The 24387-nt window shown below is 55.4% G+C and overlaps 1 protein-coding gene across 1 annotated transcript; it reads right to left on the bottom strand.

Annotated features, from left to right (window-relative positions):
* Positions 1–161: 161 nt before the first annotated feature.
* Positions 162–24320, bottom strand: COPG1 (COPI coat complex subunit gamma 1). The gene is made up of 24 exons (XM_082413936.1): positions 24162–24320; positions 23220–23272; positions 22703–22783; positions 22393–22464; positions 22185–22264; positions 21066–21141; positions 20764–20856; positions 20245–20331; positions 18921–19078; positions 18693–18826; positions 17054–17121; positions 16678–16866; positions 14668–14763; positions 12436–12679; positions 11577–11652; positions 10139–10242; positions 9635–9760; positions 9255–9323; positions 6558–6700; positions 6101–6272; positions 5380–5477; positions 2867–3005; positions 2534–2632; positions 162–644 (listed from the first exon to the last, which is right to left on the bottom strand). Exons 1-24 carry the CDS (start codon positions 24196–24198, stop codon positions 514–516), a joined length of 2625 nt encoding a protein of 874 aa, XP_082270062.1. The 5' UTR covers positions 24199–24320; the 3' UTR covers positions 162–513.
* Positions 24321–24387: the final 67 nt, after the last annotated feature.

Here is a 24387-nt window from a genome sequence, read left to right as displayed (position 1 = left end):
CTCCTGCTCCTGGGCATGGGGCTCGGACGGAGGCCAGTGAGAGGGTCCTGCCTCATGGTAAGTACAGTGGCAAAGGGCTGCAGGTGCAAAGGGGACGCGGAGGTGTTCCTGGTGGTAGGGAAGCCGGACCCCTAAGCACGAGTCTGCAGAAGTAGCAGTCATTCAATAAATACATGCTGATTTATTTATAGGGATAAGATGGTTCCTTAGGGGATCAATTCAAGAGGTGGTGCAAGCACTTTATTCATTTGAGATGTCCCTTCCCTGGCAGGCAAGGCAGCAAGTTCTAGGACAAGCTAAAATCATCCCCCTCTTCCGAAAGTTACCCTCAGCAGGGAGTTTTGGGGCAGGGGTTAAATTAAAAAAAAAAAAAAAAAAAACTCATTGATTCCTAATTGTTTTTGAATACAATTGGCTTGGAAAGGAGTTTCCACTGGGTTCATAAGGCAGGCCTGACTTCTGCACAGTGTTGGGGGGGAAAGGGTAGGATGTGATCCTATGCAGGCTTGCCTCCTAGCCCACAGACGCCAAGATGATGTCCACTGGCAGCTCCTCTGAACTTCTGGCTGTCACCTGCATTGTTACTGTGTCCAAAAGCAGCAGCCGGGAGCGCACCAGGATGTCGTGACCCCCCCGGAATACGCCTGGAAGAGAAGTGAGAAGGACAGGTGTGTAAGGCTGAAGGGGGCTGGGAGCTGGGCTGAGAGGGGCACCTGCAGCAACTGGCGAAGGCAGCTCTGGGGCTTGAGGCGGGAGGGGCCCGCAACCAGGAGCACTGGCTGAAATCCCTGCGTGAGGCCCTGGGCACGTCACTTTACCTCTTGAGCTGCAGCATCATCAATGATCTCAGCAGAGATCACTCTACTAGCTGTATTTCACGCTTCGGCCAAGCTAAAATGAATTAGTGGACACATACGGCTTGTGTCTGACATCACAGGGGCGCTCACACACGCTGCCGGAATCTAAGAGCACAGACGAAGGGACAGCCCCACCATGACAAAACCGCAGCGCAGGTGTGTGCAAACCCCGGGGGACTGGGTTGCTTCACTGTGGTCAGAAATGATGGGCTTGGGGGCTGTCAGCTGTGAGCAGGGCACTGAAGCAGAACTTCAGTTATAACCCTGTTTATAAACACTCAGAAAAAAATTTCCTTTCGTTCATTGTTTTAGGTGTGTGATAAGCGTATTGCCTCCCTTTTAAACAAAGGGTCATTAGCTTCTAGAGAAGCGTACAGATCAGAAACATTTACATATGAAATGTCTATATATGGAGTTTGCTCTAAAATAATCTGGGGGTGGAGAATGAGTATAGGTAGAGACGCTATCTGTTGTTGCAGCTGGAGGATGAGTACTTGGGGGTTCCATTTTTGTGTAAATTTGAACATTTCCATAAGTGCTTAAAATCCCACTCCTATTAGAAAAGACCAACCAACCCAATAGAAAATTAGACAAAGCATCTGAAAACAATTCACAGAAAAGGAAATACAAATGGCACTTTGCATTCGAGAAGATACTTAACTTCCTTCAATATACAAGAAATGTAAAGTAAAACTACACGGGAGGTTTCCCGGGTGGCGCAGTGGTTAAGAATCCGCCTGACAATGCTAGGGGACACGGGCTGGAGCCCTGGTCCGGGAAGATCCCACATGCCACGGAGCAACTAAGCCCGTGTGCCATAACTACTGAGCCTGCGCTCTAGAGCCCGCGCGCCACAACTTGTGAGCCCGTGTGCCACAACTACTGAAGCCCGCGCACCTAGAGCCCGTGCTCCGCAATGAGAAGCCACCGCAATGAGAAGCCCACGCACTGCAACGAAGAGTAGCCCCCGCTCGCCGCAACTAGAGAAAGACCGCGCGCAGCAGCGAAAACCCAACACAGCCAAAAATAAATAAATAAATTTATTTAAAAAAAAAAAGACTAGAACAATCTAAATGTTCATCAATACATGAACTGGTTCTACAAAATATGGTCCATCCATAGAATGGAATAGTAATCAACTACAAAAAAGAATGAGCACAATTTCAGATGATGAAAAAGTTCTGGAGTTGGATGGTGTGATACTTGCACAACAATGTGAATGTACTTAATGCCACTGAACTGTACACCTAAAAATGGTTAAGATGGTAAATTTCATGTTACGTCAAAAAAAAAAAAAAAAAGAGGAAGCTCTGAGTATCGATAGGGAAGTTCTCCAAGATGCACCATCAAGTGAAAACCCAAGTGCAGAACAATGTATACACCACCTGTATATAAACATTTGAGTTTAAAAAGGGAAATGTGTCCACATTTGCCTTTACATCCCTATGATCACAGGAAGGATCTACAGCATCCTTTATCATTTAACACTGGGTGCCTGGTGGAAGGGAAACTGAATGACTGGCAGCAAGTGTTGGGAGGGAGGCATTCCACTGCAGGTCTCTTTATGCCCTGTGCACATTCAACGCTGTGAATTCTGAATTCCCAGGTTCCCAGGGGGAGCCCTCAGCCCAGGATGCAGTGGCATCAAGACCCTTCCCACCAGAAATGCTGCTTACCTGCCAGGAGCAGCGTGTGCGTGTTCTTGTTATCCGGCACTTTGTCTGACCTCTCACAAGGGTGCATTCCTAAGAACTTCACAATATTGCCCACAGCCTCTGTGGGGAGAAATCCCAGTGTTATTAACCCACGACCTCCCCCTGGTGCCACCACCACTCCCCCATCCCCTGACCTCACTCTGCAGTTTTTAATGAAGTGGCATCTGAAGTACGTGCTCTAGACATGGCCCTGGATCTTTGGGGACTTGGGGGCAGGGGACGGGGGGAGCTCTTCAACAGTAGCCAAGGACCTTGTAAGGCAAGCAAGCCGGAAATGGCATCCCCAGGATTTACCTTCAAGTGTCTTGATGGTGGACAAGGTGAATGTTTCCTCCTTCTCAAACTCATCCCCTACCTCATCCCAGGCTGCTTCAAAGTTCAGCTTCATGACCTTTTGGATGTGATCAGCTACCGTGACTTCCAGATCTTCCAGCTGGGGAGATGCAGGGGCGCGTTAGGCACACAGCTCTAGGGGAGAGACACCTCCGAACCTCTGCTCCGCTCTGGCCGCCCGCCCCTTTCCACGGCGCAGCCGCAGGTGCTTGCTAGGCACTGTGGTCAGGGGACAGGCACCACCGGACCGGCTCCCTGTCCTCGGGGTGCTCACAGCCAAGTGGTGTCCCCTCGGCAGAGAACGCCTCACCCGTTTACAGCCGCCCCTCAGTATCTGTGGGGACTGGTTCCAGGACCCCCTCGGATACCAAAATCGCAGATTCTCAAGTCCTTTATATAAAATGCTGCAGTATTTGCATTTAACCTACACACATCCTCCCTTATACTTTGAATCATCTCTAGGTTACTTATAATACCTGACACAATGTAAATGTTATGTGAATAGTTGTAAGTACAATGCAAACACTATGGAAAAAGTTGCCTTGTGTGGCAAACTCAAGTTTTGCTTTTTGGAATTTTCTGGAACACCCCCCCACCCCAATTCTGAATATTTTCTATCTGTTGGTTGAACACATGGAGGCAGAACCAACAGATATGGAGGGCCCACTGTCCTCATCCTCGGGTGGCAGCTGTGAGAACACATCACTCTGAAGCCTAGAGTAAGTGCCAGACTGGACGGGAAGGAGGCCCGCGTCCTGTGACTCAGCCGTGTCCTCCCTGGGGCCGACACGTCACACTGCCCCCCACCTTGAACTAACTGTACATAAACGTTCCCCATTCATTCACCCAACAGCTCTTCACTGAGCCCCTACTCCTGTGCACGTGCAAGGTGTTCGCAAGTAGGACTCAGCTCCTACGGTAGAAGCTATGCCCCAGACCCAGCCCTCCTGTCCTAGGGCAGTTCCCGCCCTTAGGTCATTGCTGGCTCAGGGAAGGCCCATCCTCAACAACGGACCTGGGAGGACACAAGTGACCACCAGCTGTATTCGGTGACTGCCCCTCTGGACATGAGGGCTCTGACAATCTCCATCCCAGGTTTAGTATCAGGGTCTGCACTCAGATGGCACTGAGCCACTGTGACCTGGGCAAACCCCAGAACAACCCTGCACTCAGTTCCATGCAAGCTCCGAGAGCTGGAATTGGAAGGGCCGTTTCAGTGCATGAAAGGACTGCCCAGCAGACGCAAACTGATCCAATTTCTGTAGAAAGCAATTTGACAGTATGAATCAAAGTCCTTTTTTTTTTGGCTGTGTTGGGTCTTCACTGCTGTGCACGAGGTTTCTCTAGTTGCGGCGAGCGGGGGCTACTCTTCATTGTGGTGCGCGGGCTTCTCACTGCGGTGGCTTCTCTTGTTGCGGAGCATGGGCTCTAGGGCACACGGGCTCTAGAGCGAAGGCTCAGTAGTTGTGGCACACAGGCTTAGTTCCTCCGCGGCATGTGGGATCATCCTGGACCAGGGCTTGAACCCCTGTCCCCTGCATTGGCAGGCGGATTCTTAACCACTGCGCCACCAGGGAAGTCCCTCAAAAAAGTCTTAAAATCAGGCTTAGCCTTTGACCCAATTATTTTTCTAGGAATCTGTCCTAAGAAGATAACTTGAAATGCAGATAAAAATTTGTACCCAAAGGGATGCTTAATGTAGCATTTAAAAAGTGAAAATTTGGGAATTCCCTGGCAGTCCAGAGGTTAGGACTCCATGCTTCCACTGCTAAGGGCCCAGGTTCAATGCCTGGTTGGGGGACTAAGATCCCACAAGCCGTGCAGTGCGGCCAAAAAAAAAAAAAAATTTTTTTTTAAAGTGAAAATTTGGAATCACAAATGCCAAGTGTTTAAGGAATACGAGGTCAAGTGAGTTGGAATATATTAAGATAAGGGAGTATCTTAAAGTCATTAAAAATTGTGTTTATGAGGTATTTGTAATGGCAGGAAAATACACTCCGGTTCTAAGTGAGCACAGCAAGATCTGTAATGCACAGAATAACCGCAACGATACAACTCCTCCCCCCCAGTCATTCCCAAGGACTATGGGTCACGTTTTCCTGTTTGTGTATACTTTGTTTTTGTACTTCCCAAGTTTTCTGTTTACACACGAACATGTATTTTTTTTTTTAAGTTAAAAAAAAAATTCTTTCAAAACCAAAACCAGCAAGAAAATGCTTCAAGACTGGCTGTCACACAATTGCTGAGCCTGCGCGTCTGGAGCCCGTGCTCCGCAACGGGAGAGGCCACGATGGTGAGAGGCCCGCGCACCGCGATGAAGAGTGGCCCCCGCTTGCCGCAACTAGAGGAAGCCCTCGCACAGAAACGAAGACCCAACACAGCCATAAATAAATAAATAAATAAGTAAATAAAATTAAAAAAAAAAAAAAAGACTGGCTGTCAGCTCCTGAAGCCTCCTTGCCCCAGCTTCTTACCACATACTCATCCTCATAGCCTTCGTCGTCGGTCTCCCCGGTGGTGGGATCGCAGTCCTTGACAGTGAACTTCATCATGCAGCTGAACGTGCAGCCCACTGCAGGGAGAGAAGGCCGGGCGGTCGGGCGAGGTCCTCTGCGGGCGGGCGGCCACAGCCTGCCCTTTAGGCCTCAGCTGCATCTGCACTAGCAGCAAATGCCACCCGGCCCCACAAATCTGGACAGAGGGCACCGGCTTGTAGAAGGCAGGAGAGCCAGGTTGCAGCCCCCAGGACCTGCCCTCACAGGGAAGGAAGAAAGAGGAAGGCAGAGATGCTGCAGGGTGGCTCCTGGAAAAAGCAACTGGTTTCTTTGGTTGGAGTGGACCTGGGACGGTCCATGTTTGTGCCTGTCTCTGGGCCTTCCTCTGTGCTCTCTCCTGGTACAATGAGAGAGTCCTGGTTTGAGGACCAGGCAGACCTGGGCTCTGCGTCCTACCAGCCACGTGAACTCAGACAAGCCATTTAACCCGAGTCTTACTTTCCTGCTCCCCAGGGGTCTATGAGGAGGAAATGAGCTGATGTGTGAAAAGCCCCCAGGACTTAGCCATCCTTCTCTTCTTCTTGGGACTGACCTCGAGGAGCTGAAGCTCTGACAGGAAGCAAACAGCTGGTGCACAAGCCACCCACCCCACCCCCAGGGGCTCCCACAAGGCCAGGGGGGCTTCTGCAGAGGGGCTCACCCGCCGTGGGGTCTTCCTTGGGCAGGGCCACCAGCGTGTAGCAGGTCCCGGGCTGGTTGTAGGGCAGATTCCGGGCGGGCACGTAACACAGCACCTCGTATGCCTCCGTGGGCTCCATCTGCACGGTGACGTTCTCCAGGGTCTGGTCGTTGAGTGTGTTTGTGCAGTCAAACTGGACCAGGGAGCGGGGGGTGGGCGCTGAGACACTGCCCTGGACCCAAGCCTGCTGCCCAGGAGCAGCCAGAAGGTCCTGCCTCTCACCCCAGGGCCACGCCGACGCCCATCCCAGGCCCCCGTCCCAGGCCCCCCGTCTGCACGTGGACACTCAGGAGCCACAGAGGCCCTGCATCAAGGACTCGAGGGACACAGCAGCTGGTCGTGGATCTGGCATCGGGCTGGGCTCCAAGCACCGGCGTGGGGTGCCAGGGCCCTGCGGGAGGGCCTCCCCCCAGCTCACCTGGAAGACCATGTGCTCAGGGAAGGTGTGTTTGGTGCAGCGGATCACGTACTCCGTCTCCGACTCAGTGAGGGCCACGGGCTCAGGCGAGGACTTGAAGAGGGGCCCCAGCCCCTGGAGCTCCGGCACTGCCGCCAGCTGCTCTGAAACCCCCGGGCCACACCTCACTCAGCGATGTCGCTAACCAATCCTCAGGCCTGGCCCTCAAGCTCTCCTACCCACTGAAGCAGTCACTCCCGATTTCCCGAACCCACCCGAGCGTCTCCTCACCTCCCTCCCTCCGCTCAGCTTGTGCCAGCCACACGAAACACTCCGCCCCGCTGTCCCACATCAGACGCCAGAGCAACCAACGGACACTGGGCCCAACGTCCCAGGCCTAATCCATGTGGAGACTCCCTCAACCTTAGAAGCTCAGCGAGGATTCTTAAAAGAGGGAGACTGGGAAAAGACTAAGAGGCGCTGAATGCTGTGATGGCCACGGAACCAGGTGAAAGAACAAACTGGTCTTAGACATGTGGCAGTTAAGACGGTGGCCCAAAAGGAGAGGCTGCAGATTCAGAGTGTTGCAGAAAACCCAACCTAGTGTGGATGGTAGGCGTTTGGTAAGGCCTCTCCCTGCAGCCCACAGCCAGGTTCCAGCCCTGGTGAGTCCAGGTGAACAAGGCGTCTGGCAGCTGCCCCTATTCTACGGCAGGGGCAGAATTCCCCACAGAGTGGTCATGAATCACCTGTGTCAGAATTACCTGGGGGTGAGGGCTTGTTAACAACACAGATTCTTGGACCCACCCCAGATCGGCTCTATCGAAATCTCTGGGTTTGGGATCCACCAATCTCATGTCTAACAAGTTTCCTCAGATGACTCTGATGTATACTGATATTTGAAGACCACTACTCAGGATTTTTAACTTGTCTTCCCAGTTAACTTGAACTCCATGTGGAAAAGAACTGTGCCTGAGGCAAGGGATTTGATATTCTGCCTGAGTAGGTACTCGATTCACATTTCAGGGATAGGGAGAGAAAGAAGGCATTATTATTATTTGGCCTTCTCCCCCCACAAAGAGGCAGCCTGTGTGCCTGCTTCAGCCCGCTGAACGTGCAGGCGATAAAAAGCCCAGAAAGAGCCAGCTTACGTATTAGGAGGCACATTCAGGACCCCTGTGAGCGTCAGCCCCCAGGTGCTTTTCTACGGGAATTTATTTCATTGGGCATCAAGTTTGCGGACATGCCCCTTACTGCCTGGGGGATTCTGCTAGTAGCTATAAACTAATGCCCCTGAGTTTCAGACTCTTCATCAATAAAATAGATACAATAATCTTGTTCACAGGGTTGTTGTGAAGATAAAAGAGGCAATAAAGGTCAAGATCTAGCAAAGATCCTGGAACTTAACATGTGATCAATAAACATTAGGCTTCGGAAGGTCGTTTACAAATGGGCTTGAGTCCCTCAAAGAGGCTTCAAAGGAGTCTTCCTTGGAGGGCGTGGCAGAACAACGGCCCCCCAAGATGTGCACGAGCTAATTCCCAGAACCTGTGAGTATGTTCCCTCACTTTGCAGGGATTACGTTGGATCTTGAGATGGGGAGCGTCTCCTGGATTATCTGGGTGAGCCCAATGTGACCACAAGGTCCTGGTGAGAGGGAGGCAGGAGGGTCAGAGGCAGAGATGTGACTGTGGCTGTGCTTCTGGCTTTGAAGACAGAGGACGGGGGCTCTAGGCAACGAATGTAGGCGGCCGCCAAAGACGAACCCCTCAGAGCCTCCAGAGGGAGCTCAGCACCGCCAACACGGCGGAACCCATTTTGGATTTCTGTCCTCGGAACAAGGTAATAAATTTGTGTTATGTTAAACCACTAACTTCGTGGTAACTTGTGACAGCAGCAAGAGAGAACTAACACACAAGGAAAAGTTTCGGATTAGAGTGATCCCAGTCGGCTCAGGATCCTAGTTTTGCTGAATCTGAGACAGTATGTTGATGGAAGACAGGGTTCGGGAAGGGAATGGAAAAGGTGGGATTTAATTTAATTCAACGATGATTGGGAGCCTACTGTGAGGAAGGAAGGCACTAAGTGCAGTGACAGAGAATACAGACGACAGAACGTGCAGAACTGCACAGGACCACGGAAGAGAAGGGAGGAGTCGGGCGGGGCATCACCAAGGACGAGGGACACGTGCTAGGCCTCAAAGGTAGGAATCTAGTGGATAACGTGGTCTGGCAACTGGACGCGCAGCCTCTCCCCTTAAAACACGCAGAGGGACAGATGAAAACCTAAACAAAACCCTGCAAGACAACGTGGACGGAACACATCTGGAACCCGAGACAAAGGACCGTGTCCCTTGAGTCAGCTATGTGGCATCAGACCTCCTGAACTGGCCTGGGCCTCAGGAAACTGAGCCTCAGAACCAAGGCCGAGGCAGCTCTGAGCCAGTTGGAGCTGGATCTTAATTCCACCGCCAACCCCCACCGCCCCTTCTTGCTGTGCAAACTCGGGCAAATCACTGTCTCTCTCTGAACGTCCAAATCTTCCAATACCAAATGGACCCAATAACCTCCACCTGAGGGTCAAACATGCTGTCTAAATACTCTCAGAGCCCAGCACTCAGGAGAGACCCAACCGATGACAGTTCCTACTCTTAATTCCCTGGAGAGAACCGCTACCCTAGCCGCGGTCCCGGGAGCCCCACCAAGCACCACTACTCACCTTGGAAGATCTCCTGCCGGGTGGCTGCCACCTTCTCAGGCTGCTTGGCTGCTGTGATGGGGGTGCTTTCTGCAGGAACAAACAGGCATGGTGACCCACAACTCCAGGAACGGGCCAGGGTAGTGCTGACCACGGTGCTGTTACTCAGGGATTATCACTTCTACCCCCGAGAGTGTGAAGTACAGAGCACGTGAGGAAGAGAGCACGTGTTTGTGCCTACGTGTCTTCATTTCCTGCGGCCAGAGGCAGACGGGAAAACTCCCTCCGCCCAGCACAGCCCCATCCATCCTGGGCACGTTTAGTGACTCTGCAGCCAACGCAGACCCTCCAGCGGAGGCCTGGACCGGAGGGCCTATAAAAGGAGTGCAGGTGTTACTTACCTGTTCTCTGCTCTGCCATGGGTGTGGTGGCCAGGGGCACAGACTTGAGGTCAAAAGGCTTTTCCGATGGTTCTAGAGTGTACTGCTGCAGAGCCCTCTCCAGACCAGGGATGGACACGGTCAGACCTAGAGGCCATTGGGAGACTGAGGTCCTGGGGTCAAGGTTGTAGGACCTTGAGAAAACCACTTAGGCCTCTGAGGTCCCACTTTCTCATGACATCGTCCTTCGCAGGACTGATGTGGGGAGTAAACGGACATAGGAGAGGGACTTAAAAAGGGTAAAGCACTCTGCAAATGGAGGCTCTATGACTAACTCGTGTTTCAATTCACTGGGCTGTTTCCACCCACAGGGCTGTGAACGCAGGGCCCTGGGTCTCCTGAGGTCACAGGGACGCTCTGCAGGTGCCAGGAAAGCCCCGAGAGCACCTTGCCTCCGAATCCCCCTGCCCGGCGAGACTGCAGCCCCGTCGGGAGCTGGGTCGGGGCCAGCCGGGAAGGACGCACCGTTGAGGATGTAGCCTGCGTTGAGGGCCTTCTGCTTCTGCGCCAGGACACTGAGATAGAAGGTGGCTCGGTCCCTCACTTCGTTGTCATCGTCCATCACACACCTGTGGCCAGAACACAAGGTCCTCCTGACCAGGGCCCCGCAGGGCGGCAGGAGGGGTGCTGCAGGGCTTCAGCAGAGGTCGGTGAGAGGGAGCAGGTCTCTTAAGGCTCAGTCCTCGGAACGTGGACCCAGGCATCAAATGCACAGAAGGGCCCGCGGGACTCTATTTAACTAGGAGGTGGCCGTATTCATACTCCCTGGACCCTCTCCCCAGAGCCCGCCCAGTGAGGGAGGCAATCTCCTATACCCACAGCATACATCACAGAAGAATTTAATATGACCCAACAATTGCACTCCTGCGTATACACACAAGAGAACTGAAAACATGCCATATAAAAAGTCGCACACAAATGTTTACAGCAGCACTCGTCACAACAACCACGAAGTGGAAACAACCCAGACGCCTATCAGCGGATGTACGGACAAACGAAATGTGGTCTGTTCACGCAATGAAATATTACTTGCCCATACGAAGGAATGAAGTACTGGCACACGCTACAACTCGGATGAACCCTGAAAACATCATGAAGAAGCCAGACACATGAAAGGCGACACACTGTATGCCTGAGTTTATATGCGGTGTCCAGAACGGGCAAATCCAGAGCCAGAAGGCAAGCGAGTGGTCGACTAGGGCTGGGGGGGCTGGGGGGAGTTGTGGTGACTATTAATCGGTACACTGTTTCTTTTGAGGGTGCTAAAAACGTTGTCGGGACTTCCCCAGTGGTCCAGTGGTTAGGACTCTGCACTTCCACTGCAGGGGGCACAGGTTCCATCCCTGGTCGGGAACTAAGATCCCACAAGCCACGTGACATGGCCAAAAAAAAAAGTTTTCAACTTAGACTGTGGCAATCGTTATGCAACTCTGAATGTACTAAAACCATCGTATTATACATTTTAAATGGGTACATCGTATGGGTCTCGAATTATATCTCAATAAAGCTGTTTTTTAAAATAGAAAACACCTCAAATTAACGCCTAGGTGGAGGGATTTTTGCATGACAGTTTTTCAGGCTTTTCTTTTTTTTTTAATTAATTTAGGCTGTGCCGGGTCATAGTTGTGGCATGCAGGATTTTAGTTGCGGCATGGGAACTCTTAGTTGCGGCATGCAGGATGTAGTTCCCCGACCTGGGATCGAACCTGGGCCCCTTGCGTTGGGAGGGCAGAGTCTTACCCACTGGACCCCCAGGGAAGTCCCATACTTTTCTGTGTTTCCATTTTTCCCTATAATCAATAGTTGTGTACCTTTTCTCCCCTTTTTCAGTTAAAAAGAGACCAAGGACAGCCGCCTGGGCCCGCGGGAACACCTGTCCACCAGGCCCGCGGCCCGGACTCACCTCTTCAGCAACACCAAGATACTGGGCAGCATCTCTTCATTCTGCGCGCCGAACTTGGCCAGAGCACTGACGGCGCCTGTGTTTACGAAGCAAACACGATTTACTGCCAGGGCTCGGAACGGGCCATCCAGAGCCAAGCAGCCCCGACCCGGCAGGCCCAACCCGACACCATGAAACAAGGAGCCTCGGTCACGTGGACACCACCCGGCCTCAACTCCTTGCCTCTCACGGGGAAGGCAGCCCTGTTCTTGGGTCCCAGGAGTCCTTTTCAGCATTAACTAAGAGGCCACGAGAGCTGCCCTCAACTTCTGTATCCAAATGGCCTCAGCTCGCAGGGAAGCAGTACCCGACCATAAACGAGAGAACAAACTACTACGGAATGAGTAACAATTGCTGAAAGAGGAACATCTGTCCAGAGAGGGCATGAGAAGAAAAGAGCAGTAAATTAAAAGTAAAATTAAGAATATGATGGTTGCACATTGAATTGCACCCTCATTTAAAAGAGTGAGTTTTATCGTATGTGAATTATATCTCAACAAAGCTACTATTAAAAATAAAAAACTAAACACTAGAAAGGAAGGAAGAAAGAAAGGAAAAAGGGAGCGAGAAAGAGAGAAAGAAAGTTAAATGACAACATATAGTGGCACTTAAAAAAATCACTAAGGCGAATTAGAGGTTAAGAACCATTCACCTAGATGACACCCAAACATCTAAGGTCCTTCCTACAAGATTATAGAACACCGAGCTTGTGAGGCAAGAACACCAGGTGCCCGTGTCCCCCCGGGGGCTCAGGGCCCTCTGCTGGGGCATCTACTCCAGGGCAAGCCCGGGGCCCAGGGGCAGCCCTGCTCTGACCCACCTGCCCGGACCTCCTCGTGCTCCAGGACCACCCGGTTGTAGATGAAGCGGATGTACTTGGAGGGGTTGTTGGTCTTGGGCCCCTCCTGGCCCAGGAGGTGCAGGATGCGCGTGGCCAGCACAGTGAACTCGCAGTCCTCGATGAACTCGCACAGGTGCGACAGCCCCGTCTCCTTGCTCTCCGCGTTCTCCTCGATGATGCAGATGATGCAGTCCACGATGGCCCGCTTGTACTCAAAGCCGCCCTGCGGCACAAGGGGCGAGCTGAGTGCCGAGGCTGCTCTCGCCAGAGCCTAACCGGGACCCGGCACAGCGGTCCAGGCACTGAACCTGGTGACGAACGCCCGGCTCTCCCGGCCTCTACCTCCCTTCTGTGTAAAACAAAAGGCTCAGGCTGAATGCTCGCTGGGGCCCTTCCTGCTCTAAGAGTAGATGGTTTAATAGAAATATCTGGGACTTCATGTTCTTTCCAAGTTTGAGATAAAGGCAGAATGGGTGATGTGGAAGCTGGAGAAGGAATGGGGTGTTAGTGTTTAATGGGAACAGAGCTCCGTTCTGCAGCATGAAAAAGTTCTGGAGGTTAACTGCACGCCCGTGTGAATGTACTGCGCAATACTGAGCTCTACGCTTAAAGACAGGTAAGATGATGGAATTCTACGTCGTGGGTATTTTATGACAGTTTAAAAAAAGGCAGAATGGGGCAGTAGAGAGACAAACGATCCCGGGTCAAATCTATGCTCTGCCACTTAAAGACTTTAATAACAGAAGTGGCAAGTGAGATGCCCCCTAGGTGCCTGCCGTAACCCGGCAATGCGCAGCACACTGGATGGGACGGTGGCGCCGTGCACAGTGCCATCTAAACACCATCTAAAGAGCGAAATCACCACGCAGCCTAGCGTTGCCAGGTCTTAGAAGTTTTTAAAGAGAAACTGGAAATCTATCGAGGTGGTTTTCCTGATTTTTAAGTAACGGCTACTAATTCAAAATGTGTAAAACTCTGCACAACCCAAGTAGAACTTGTCTGTGGGTCAAATCTGGCCCCTGTTCTCAGATTAGTTTGTTTTACGGCCGTGATAAGTCACTCTCTTTGTCTGAGCCTCAGGCACCTTCATAACAAGGACCATTAGCGTACTGACCTCATGGGTTATTGTGAAGAATAAATACGCTCTGTGAATTACACACACGCCTTACATTTCAATAAGGCTGTACTGTCAGCAGCTGCCCTAGTTATAATACCAGTTCTGCAGCCCGCCCGCCGACTGGGCACTGACAGGTTCAGAGAAACCGCATCAGGGCTTCGCCTGCAGCGGCTCGTGGCTGACACACCGTGTGCTGAGGGACAGACTCTTTTCTAGCAGGCAGGGTCTCGGTGTCTGAGTGCTGTGTTCTAATGAGTGAAGCTCTCACGCTGTCTTCCGTGGAGCCACATGTTGTCCTGGGAGGCAGGGAGGTCCGGGAGAAAACCACGGACTCTGGAGCCAGACACTTACTGACCAGGTGGCCATAGGCAGGTGGTCTCAGATCCCAGATTTTTAAAGGGAGAAAATGACGTCTACGACAAGGCCTGTTATGAGGATCACGAGATCTTGTACGCTGTGTGGTGTCTCCACTGTGCTGGGCCGTCAGCTGAAGGCACCCTAAGCCCTGCTCCCTTCTCGTATTCTTGGGAACCCCAAAGGCACCCAAGGCAATGGTTCCTCTACTGCCTTGGTCCAAGGGCCCATCTGGGGCTGCGGCAAAGGGCCACCCAATATCCGGGGACCAGATCTACTGATGGACACTCTGCGTCTGCTCCTCTGAACGCACCGGTTTTGTTGAGACAACCGAGAAAGGTGGCCCACGTGAATCACTAATTCACGTCAGGAACAAAAATAGAACCAATGTCATGTTATTAGCCTCAGTTTCCCAAGAAACCACCCTGGAGCTCCTGGAATAGCTGGAATATTCCTACGCGAGATGACACCAGACAGAACTCGGTTTCCCATCTTCTACACAAGCATCACCTTGGGGCATCTGCTGGGTCTTTAGAGCCCGGGTAGCGTGTCATTAGGATTATTAGTGATCGGTGCATGTTTACACTGCCAGCCCATGAGGAGTTTCAAGGGCCGCGGGCACCAGGAAAGCAGCCGGCCAGCAGGTGGACCAGGTACACCGGAGAACTAGCTGGGCGTGGAGCCAGCGGCCAGGCCACCACCCGCACAGGAGACCCGGCGCCCGAGCGCCCCGCTCTTACCTCCTCACGCAGCATGGAGAACAGGAAGTTCATGAGCACGGCGTGCTTGCGAGGGTACTTCTGACACAGTGCACTGATGGCCTGGACCACTACCACCTGGGCCAAACAGACATGCATGAGCGGCGGCCCCGCCACCTGGTGGTTACTTCACGCACCCAGTACCAGCGGAGTCCTTCCTCAGGCAGGGCCGGGCCCTGGGAGCAACAGGCCGAGACGCGAGGGGAGCCCCACCTCCAACCTCGGGGGGCCCGCAGCCCTGAGCCCCCCAGACAGGGAGGCACGCACAGCAGTCCCGAGGCCCAGATCCAGACTCTGGGGCCCCCTACTCAGACTTCCAGGAAAGTCCGCCAGCCCCTCCATCCCGCCTGTGCTGCTCCTCCCCTCCCCCACCATTCCCACCCCTGAGCCTTCCAGCTCAGGCTGCCCCCTGGGGTGCTCTGGCCCCAGCCCTCTTCTCTTCTCAGTCTCTTTGGCAATCTCATCTCCTCCCGTGGTTTTAACCACCTCTTCTATGCCTCCGACGCCCAAATCTTCGTCTCTGGTCTGAGTTCAGGAGCAGTGCTTCCAAACGTCTACCACACAACCGCACCTGGTGCCCACGGGCACCTCAAACTCGGCCGCGATCACCACCATTACCCCCGCTCCCCTCCTCTCAGCCCGGACCGTCTCCCTCCTTCCCCAGACGCATCCAAAGCACCGCGAGCCCAAACCAGAACACGGACTCACCTCTGAGGACGTTCATGCCCTCAGCTGCCACATGGCGCCCCGACACCTGGCTCTGTTACCCAGGGGCTCTGAGACCAGCCCCCCTCCCACTTCCCAGGCCTGCGGGTGCCTTCGCCTCTCTGCCCAACTCCCACAGCCAAGCCTCAGCCCAGTTCACCCTCCAGCAGCTTGAGAAGGATCTCTCTACACGCAAGTCTCACTGTGTCATTCCACAGTCTACAAAGTACTCCTATAACCCACAGAGTTTATTCTGCTTACTTTGCATCATTCCTGCTGCAGAACTCACCACGCTCTCTATCACAGTCATTCACATTGCCATCTGTCTGCCTTCTACCCTGATTAAAGCTCTCCAACAACATACTAACGTTTATGTAACTGTTGTGAAATAACATAATTACAGAAATTGAGAACAGCGTGTAGGGATGGGGAGGAGGGGATGGGTGTGGCTATGCAGGGAACGCCAGGGAGTCTCCTGGTGGTGGTGTAGTTGAGCATCCTATATCTTACGCAGAGTTTCTCACACACACACACACACACACACACACACACACACACACACACGTGTTAAATGGAGAGTAAGCTGCGGCCTGTGCCTGTGCTGTGACGCTGTCCTGTGGCCCTGCGGATGCTGGAGGACGAGGCAGCTGGGGGAGGGGAGCACAGGAATTCTCAGTATATTTCTTTACAACCTTCTGTGAATTGTTTGAAAATAAAAGTTTAGAGAACACTACAGAAAACGCTTTAGCAGCTTCCTTAAAACCACAGCTCTTTATCACGAGCCCCCGGGCCTCCCACGGTCTCGCCACCACCTGCTCTGACTTCATGGCTCCACTGGCCGCGAAGTCCCCAACCTGGCACTTCAGCCCCTTCCTCTTGTTCCCAACACACTTGCTTCTGCCTCTTCTCCCACGTCTTCCCAGGTACCTCCCCGGGGCGGCTCCTCCTGGAACCCCTACCCTGTGGGGTCTCCTCCCTGCACTAGTGTGTGAAATTACCGTGTCCCCACCTTGTTGACTGTCCACCTCCCCTCCCCAGCAAGCAAGCTCCACGAGAGCAGAACTGGTCTGTCCACTGCTGTTCCCCTTTTTCCAAACTCTGCCCAGCACACGGCAAGCGCACAAGAAACAGTGAAGAACGTAACAAGCTGACCTGGAGGCTGCTGGCCTCGCTGGACAAAAGCCGGACGCAGCGTCACGCGCACCTCTGCCAGCCCTCCGCCCCACCAGCCCCCCAGAACCCCCGCCCCGGCTCGGAGCGGGGACGCGGCAGGCGGGGACTGTGGACCTTGAACTCGTCCGAGATCTCCGACATGAAAGAGGAGATCTGCTTCATGAGGCGGTCGATGCTGCCCTCGCTGCCCGTCTTGAGGAGGGTGGTGATGGCCAGCGTGGCGATGCTGCGGTTCGAGTCTGTAACCAGGTTCTCCAGGTCCAGGTTACAAGCTGTCACCGCAGATGGATGCTTCATGGCCACCTGTTTTGATTCGGGAGGAAAGAGATGAGGACAGGGACGGGGTACAGCAGGCCCCCCACGGTTCCGCTGGTCCTTCGGGTGAGCTCGCGTCGCTGCTGGAGGACAGAGGAGGACCAGGGCTGCACCTCCCGTAGGCCAGGGGCCAGGAGACACTCCCCCAGCCCCACTCCGCCCACTCTGAACTCACCTTGTTGAGGGTGCGGACGGCGGCGTAACGGAGCGCAGCCTTGGGGGAGCTGCAGAAGAGCTGGAGCACTGCGGGGAGACGGATACGGGTGCTGGGCTGCCGGGAAGCCCAGGGGCCCCCACGAGGGGCAGGGAATGGGCACAGCGGCGGGGCACACATGCAAGGGCTCTGAGGCTGCGTCCAGCTGTCTCCCTGCTGGTGCCACCACCCCAACCAAGGAGACAGCCGTCCTCCCCGTGGGCACGCTTGCAACCGCCCGGCAGTTCACACGCAGGAGCCTACGGTGCCGGGCACAGGGCTGAGCCCTGCCTGCCGTGTCCCCGCGAGTCCCCACACGCCTGCAAAGCAGCTCCCGTATCTCCCCATTTCACAGACACAGAGGCCAAGGCACAAAGGGGCAGAGCAACTGAAGGAACAAGGTCAGCAGCCAGGAAGTGGCAGAACCAGGACTGACATCCGGGGCTGCCCGCCCCGCAGTCCCGGCAGAGCATCGGCCGCCCCAGCCCGCGCCTTGGCCTCGGGAAGCTCAGGCTCCCTACTCAGGCGAACATGACTGCTGTTTTCTGCAGTGTCTACGTGCCTCTCCTCGTAACTTGCCTTCCATTCTCTTATACTTTTTCAGCACTTATTTACGGTTTTCTTAACCCTTATTTTAAAAGTTCTCTCTGTTTGACTTTCGTTATTCTGGAACACGAGTAATCTAACAAGAAAGAACAAACATTCGAACCAGGGAATGAATTCAGTTAGTTCTTTTGCTTCTGTCGCCAAGGAGGAGGAGAGACTTCTCTCTGCAAACGTGAACCCCATCTCTCTGCCTAACAGGTTTGCAACCTTATTCTGGAGAACATGAGAAAAGCAGGACGGCCAACCATTCCTCAGCCCCTGCAGCTGGAACTCTCTGGCCAGAACATCATGGCTTTCATTACTAGGTCTGTCCTTCTGGGACGCTTGCCCCTTCTCTCCTGCTCCAAGTCCCACTTCTCAACGCACCCGCCTTCCAGGACCAACCACTTAGCCCACCGTCACGTGCCTGCTACCCCGACATGCGGTGAGATCTCAATGCTCAGCACAGGGCCCTGCACGACCAAGGCACTGATCACTCGGCAGCTGGCCCGAGAGCAGCGGGAGCCCAGCGGATTCTGCCGCACGACCGCCCAGAGCGCGGGTGCCGCGTGCACCACGCTGCCAGTGTAACGGCACGATTGCTATCCTTCCCGCGGAGAGGACAGCCGGCTCGCCCAGGCTCGCCCAGCTGCCCCGCCACAGAGCCAGGACTGCAAACCCAGGCTCCTGTCCAGACTCTGGCCAAGCCCGCTTTCTCCTCCCCGAGACGGCCCAGGCCCCGGCTGCATAAATGCGGGCTTCCTCCGCCGGGCCCTCCTGCCACGGCAGCCACCCGCAGGCGGCAGAGCGCCTCTGAACCTCGCCTCCGCCACCCGCCAGAGCCCAGGTGAGAGGCCCTGGCCCGAGGCCCTGGCCCGGCAGGGAGCAGGTGCTGCCTGGGGACTGATGCCCTCTCTTAACCGCAGCCTGCGGCCCGCCTGAGGGCATTTCCTTTCTTTCCCGCGCCCCCTGGCCCAGGGCCTAGGCTCCTGGCAGGCAGAGCCGTGCGGGGCTTGGGTGGGAAGCGCCTGGTCACCTGACACGGCCGGGGCCAGCTCCTTGGCACTGCAGCCCGGCAGGTTGACGATGGCCGAGGCGGCTTCGTACACCACCATCTCGTGCTTGTTGCGCAGGCAGCTCTCGATGAAGTCGAACAGCGGGCTGTCGCGGCTGCGGGACAACAGGCGGCAAGAGGACGCTGGGGGGCCCGCCCGGGAGACGGGCGAGGCCTCGCGTGGCGTGAGCGGGGACACAGTGCCCCTACCTGCCGTCCTCCTCCTCCAGCTGCCGGCTGGCCACGCGGATCATCATGCAGTAGGCGAAGGGGGACTTGAGGCCATGCCGCGTGAACTTGCTGATCATCTTGCTGACAGCCAGGCGGTCATTCTTCCGCACGTGGTACAGGAGCCCCAGCGCATGGTACTAGAGGGCGGGAGCGGGCAGCAGAGCGCGGGCGTGTGAGGCCAGGCCCCCTGGCCGTGGGGCTCTGGAGGTCACGGTCCCTCTGGGCTCCGGCCTCCTCGTCTCCGGGATGGGCATCGCGGCCGCTTCCTCCAGGGCCTGGGTGCGACCGTGCCCAACAAGCCACCTGGGCGTCTGCGGCCCTCGTCCACCCCCAGTTTCAGCAAGGGCCTCGACGGGCAGCGTGCGTGCAGGTGTGGAGGGGACAACAGGTGCCACAGATGGAAGAACAGGAGGAGACCAGGTGTCTGACCAGAAAGAGAAGGCGGGAGCCAGGCCTCGAGGGGGACACGTGTCGTAAGGTGCTGTGCAGACGTGAGCCGTCACAGCGTCAGACCTTACGTGTGACACCGTGTGACAGGTACTTCTGCCCCCACTGCCCTGCCCAAAGACTTGCGGCTGCTGCCGGCAAGGCTAGGTCTGCAGAGGGAAGGCACACGGAGTAACCTGCTGTCCCCTCTGCTCTTTCCTAATTCCTTACCAGGGTGACACTCAAGGGCCTTCTACGTGGGAAGCTCCTCTGACCCTGGGAAGGTTTTGAGGGGCCACAGCTGGTCCTGGAGACGAGACCCAGCACAAAGGGCACAGAGGGGGGGAACAGATGCCCACACAGGGAGGCTGCAGGTAGCGGCCAGATGGGCAGAGGCTACAGAGGCTCTCATTTTATCCTCACAGCTTCGTGAGGCAAGGACTTTCATTCCTGTTTTACAGACAAGGAAACTGAGACTCACGGAAATAAAGGGGTTTCTGGCTGAAGTCACTGAAGAAGAGAGCAGCACACGAAAGCCCCACCAGGATGCTTCCATGCGTCACTAACAAAGCCAGCTGGGCAAAGGCCCTCCGCCTGCCTTGGCCAGGTCAGCTATGTCGCATACCCCAAAACAACACTCAGCTGGTTATCAAAATACTCGATATTTCGGTACCAGCTAGTAACGTCTCTAACCCAGCTCCCCCTGCAAGTGGTGCCCTGGATTCTTTCCCCAAACCCCCCAAGTCTCCCCACAACGACGAAGCGATGAAAGCCTGCTCCAGCCAGGGGCTGCCAGGGTCTCCGTGGTACGAGTCCATGCTGTCCGGCCAGGACGTGCCACCAGCCTAAGTACCTTCAGTATCACCGCTCTGCTCACCTGCACCATGACGTTATCACTGGACGCCGCCTCCTGGGCCTCATTCACCCAGCGCTTGACCACGTCGAAGCTGCACTTGAGCAGGTGCTGTGGGGCACAGGGCACACTGAGGGGTGGGCAGGCAGGATGTTCTGCCATAACACCTCCCGGCCTGGCCACAGTTCAGCTGGCTCTGGGTCTTCCCTCAGACACAGCCCAGGGCCCCTCTGTCGTCCGGGTCCTCTGAGAAGTGCACAGACTCGGGACAGCTCCCACCCTCACTCTCCCTGCCCTGGCAGACTTCCTGCCAGGCTCAAATTCCAAAAATCTGTCACCCCAAAGGATGGGTCAAGGCTGTCCAACTGGCCCCTCAATTGACCCAGAGTTCCCCGGGCGCTCTTCACTGAGAAGGGGGTGGGACTCTCAGATCTGGGGATACAAAGCTTTTTTTTTTCTTTTGGAAAGCGACTTTGATGTTTCTTCAGTCTCCCAATCCAGCCCCCGCCCCCAGCCCCGCCGGCCCCTGCTGAGGCTACACACCAGGGAAGACACCAGCGCAGAGCTGGAGACGCTGGGCACCTTGTCCACGATGGCCTGCTTCATGTAGCGCTCGATAGCCTGCAGCATGGTGCTCTGCGGGGACAAGCGGTGGGCGGGAGGGGGCCCGGTCAGTCCCTGCCGCCCTCAGGAGTGCAGGTGACGAGCTGTGGAGGAGGGGCGGCCAGGAGGGAGGAAGCAGGCTCACGTCCTGTGTTCCCGCACCCCTCCCAGGAGCCGGGGACGAGCTACAGCGCGTGAAGGGTGAGACCCCGCGGCGACCGAGCTGGCCACGGGGGACTCACGTCGGTGATCTGGCAGAGGGCGCGCACGGCCGGGCCCCGGTAGCTGTCTTCCTTCCCGGTCATGTCCTTCGTCAAGCTGCGGGGACAAGGCGACGGCCTCACGCAGGGCCCTGCCCTGCCCACCCCGGGTCACCACGCCAGTCTCCTAACGGGCGTCCTCTCTGTGCTCTTAACCCTTCCCCGCCAAACACCACACAGCAGCCAGAGGGTTTTGCATAAAACTGAGAACTGACCAAGTCACTCCCCCGCTCTGACTGAAACCTTCCCGAGGCTTCCTGCTGCCATCCCCATCAGCCCCTCACAGAGACGTCCCCAGACAGGCCGCGCTCTCCACCCCAGGCCCTGGCACCTGCGCCCCCTCAGCCGGGCGCACTGCCCCCCTCGTCTCCACCTCTGTCCTATTTCTCACTCAGCCCTCAGGACTCCACTCAGACAGTTCCAGGAGGCCTTTCCTGGCCCAAATTCAAGTTGGCTGTCCTCCTGATCTGCTCTCACAGCCGTCACACTTCCCTAATGCCTGTCTGCTGGGTTACTTCTCAGTAAATTCTGGGGCTGCAGAGGCCATGCCTGTCGTGTTTGCTGATCTATTCCCAGAGTTACACGGGGGCTGACAGACGATAAATGTTGTCTAAATGAACCTACCACGAATGTATAACGTCCCCCCCGAAACTGTGGCAAGAAGAAATAAGAGAAGTGAGCCCAGGGATTATATTTCGGTCCACTCTGTCCCCTGAATCCCTCAGCCTAACACTTAGTGAGCCAAGCAGGCCTTAGTGAGCGAGTTTGCCTGTGCTCCCCGTGTATATAGACCCCGACGTGCACCCTTCCTGGGCTTTCTCTTGGTGCTCGCTAGAGTCTTTGTGAAACTTCCGGCTGCCTCAGTTGACTGAGAAGAATCAAGGGAAGGAAGGCTCTGTGCCTAAGTTCAGGCCAGAGAATTAAAAGGGAAACTGCCCACCCTGGAGGCCGCCACGGGTGGGCGGGGTAACTGAAGGACGAGGGAGACAGGAGAGGAAAGGAGAAAAGGGCGCGGGCAACGCGTCAGCCGAAGTCTGAGCGCCTGGCGCTCGTGAGAACATGGGCTCTGTGTCGGTGGATCCTTCAGAGACCAAGACTCGCCTGCTGGTCACGATGATGACATCCTCTGCGATGCAGGACATCTCCTTGATGGTCAAGTAGCACATCCGACGGAGGGTGGGCTGGGCAAGAGATGCGAAAAGCCCTCTGACCCCTGGCGCAGCATGAGGCAGCCTTGCTGACAGGAGGCCCTCCCACCACCCTGTCAGAGCTGCCCCCTCTGGGGGAGGGCTGGGGTGGGGACACTTACATCGTTGGACTGAAAGAGTTTAGTCATGGCAAAGAAGGCCTCGGTTGCTTCTGTGGTCCCCAGGTGCTCCCCCTGTTTTAATCAAGAAAGAAGTCTCAGCTTGGGACAGACGGGCCACAATGCTCTTCCTGCCAGATCAGCCCAGGCCAGATCCTCGGACCCTGCAGAGGCTCCGTCCAGGGCGACACATCGGAGTGGGACGCTGAGGGGACCCAGAGATGGGCCGCTGGCTACAACTACACAGGGGTTGTGCCCCTCCCCCAACACACCCCAGTACCATCTTCCCCACCCCCAAGCCTCACCCTGTTACCTGGTTTATGAGATAGAGGATCTTGGTGAGGATGTGGGCACATTTCCGAGGATTGATAGGAGTTTCGTTAAACACGCGGGCCTAGAAGAAGCGACCAAGGATATTACCTTCTGGCTGAGTTTATTTCCCTTCCCTGACTGCCCTCAAGCACGTTCGAGGTCTGAGAATGCCCAGGGTAAGTAAATACACTTGCCCACCCTTATTTTCATAAGGAAAGAGTCTTGTTTTGCTTTTTTCTTACTTCACCTATTAAAAACTCCTGAAATCTTCCCTAAATATTAGCTGAGGATGTGCTGACTTAGTGACTAACGGATACTCAGGCAACGCTTATTAATTAACTAGAAAGAGAAACGAAGACGAAGAAAAAGGCCTAATGAACCCTCCCCGGGAACAAAGTGCCCCCGTCTTTCCAGGAGCAGGTCTCTCCCCGGCTGTCCTTTAAACCAGCACTCTGAACGCGCCCGCACGCCGACTGGGAACACTCGTGACGGAAGAGACGGGAGCAAACGACACTTGCCTCCTGGAGCACGGCGCTCTTCTCAAGGTGCTGGAATGGGTTGGAGCCTCCGCCTACAGTCAGAGAACAGGCACGACTGAGCACAGGCTGTGACCCTGAATTTCAGAACTCTCCCAGACGTAGCCAAGGGAAACATGTCCCAGTGCCCGACCTAGTCAAGTTCCAACTCCTCTGAACGGCAACCAAAGCTCTACAACCTGCCAGTAGATCCAACCACCCTCCTGCAAGGGGGGCTCCCTCCATCCCAAACCACTGACTCACAGTCACCCAGCAGCCCTGGTACAGTCCTTGTGTGCCTCTCAGAGTGTCACGTCTTGCATTCATTTATGCAACTGGTACTTAACTGAGTCCCTACTACGCGCGGGACCACCACCTCCAGCGACTAGGGTCTGTGCTTGGCAGATATCACACGTGTAGTTACACACCTCAGTATCTGACTGACGTCTGTTTCCTCCACTACGTCGCGACCATTCTAATATTCCCGGCTCGAGCACTGAGCGTCTCACTTGTTCTACTGCAATGTCAGGGCACAGTACAGCCTGGCATGCAGTAAGTGCTCAATATATGTTTACTGGGTAAATGCATGAGAGTCAGGGTTCTCAGCCACGGCACACTGTGCTCCCCAGTCTGGCCAGCACCGACGCAGCTCCAGCGAATCCCCACCAGAGCATCGCGCGCGGCCCCCTTCCCTGACAGACGGGGAAACTGAGGCCCAGAGAGACATGCGATCCGCCCAAGGTCACCCAGAGAATCGCGGTCCGAGCTTACGAGTGCGGGGCAGTGGAGCCTGCTCGGGCTCTCCAGGGCTTGCCACTGACCGGCGGCAGCCCCTCGCACAAGCCCCCGTCCCTCCCGGGGCCTCGGGTCGGGACAGAGGCCTCCGGGGAGGGCGCCGAGAGCCTGGGCAGTGGTCCGGCCTCCCCCAGGCCTCGCCCCCCTCACCCGATTCCTCGTCCTTCTTGTCAAATTTCTTCAGCATGGTGGTGCCGGCGGGGGCGCGAACCAGCACCTAGCGCAGGACAGACCGACTGACGACGGCGGTCCTCCGGAGGTTCCGCACGGGCCACTTCCGGCCGGCCACGTCGCCCGGCGCTGTGCGCAGGCGCACTCCACGCTCCGCGCATGCGCACACCCGGGACGCTTCGCCCCGTCAGGCATTAACCCCGTC

This window comes from Balaenoptera physalus (genome assembly GCF_965194825.1).
Source record: "Balaenoptera physalus genome assembly, chromosome: 11".
Taxonomy (NCBI): Eukaryota; Metazoa; Chordata; class Mammalia; order Artiodactyla; family Balaenopteridae; genus Balaenoptera; species Balaenoptera physalus.
The sequence above is the reverse complement of the archived record's forward strand: the minus strand, read 5'-3'. Positions and strand labels throughout refer to the sequence as shown.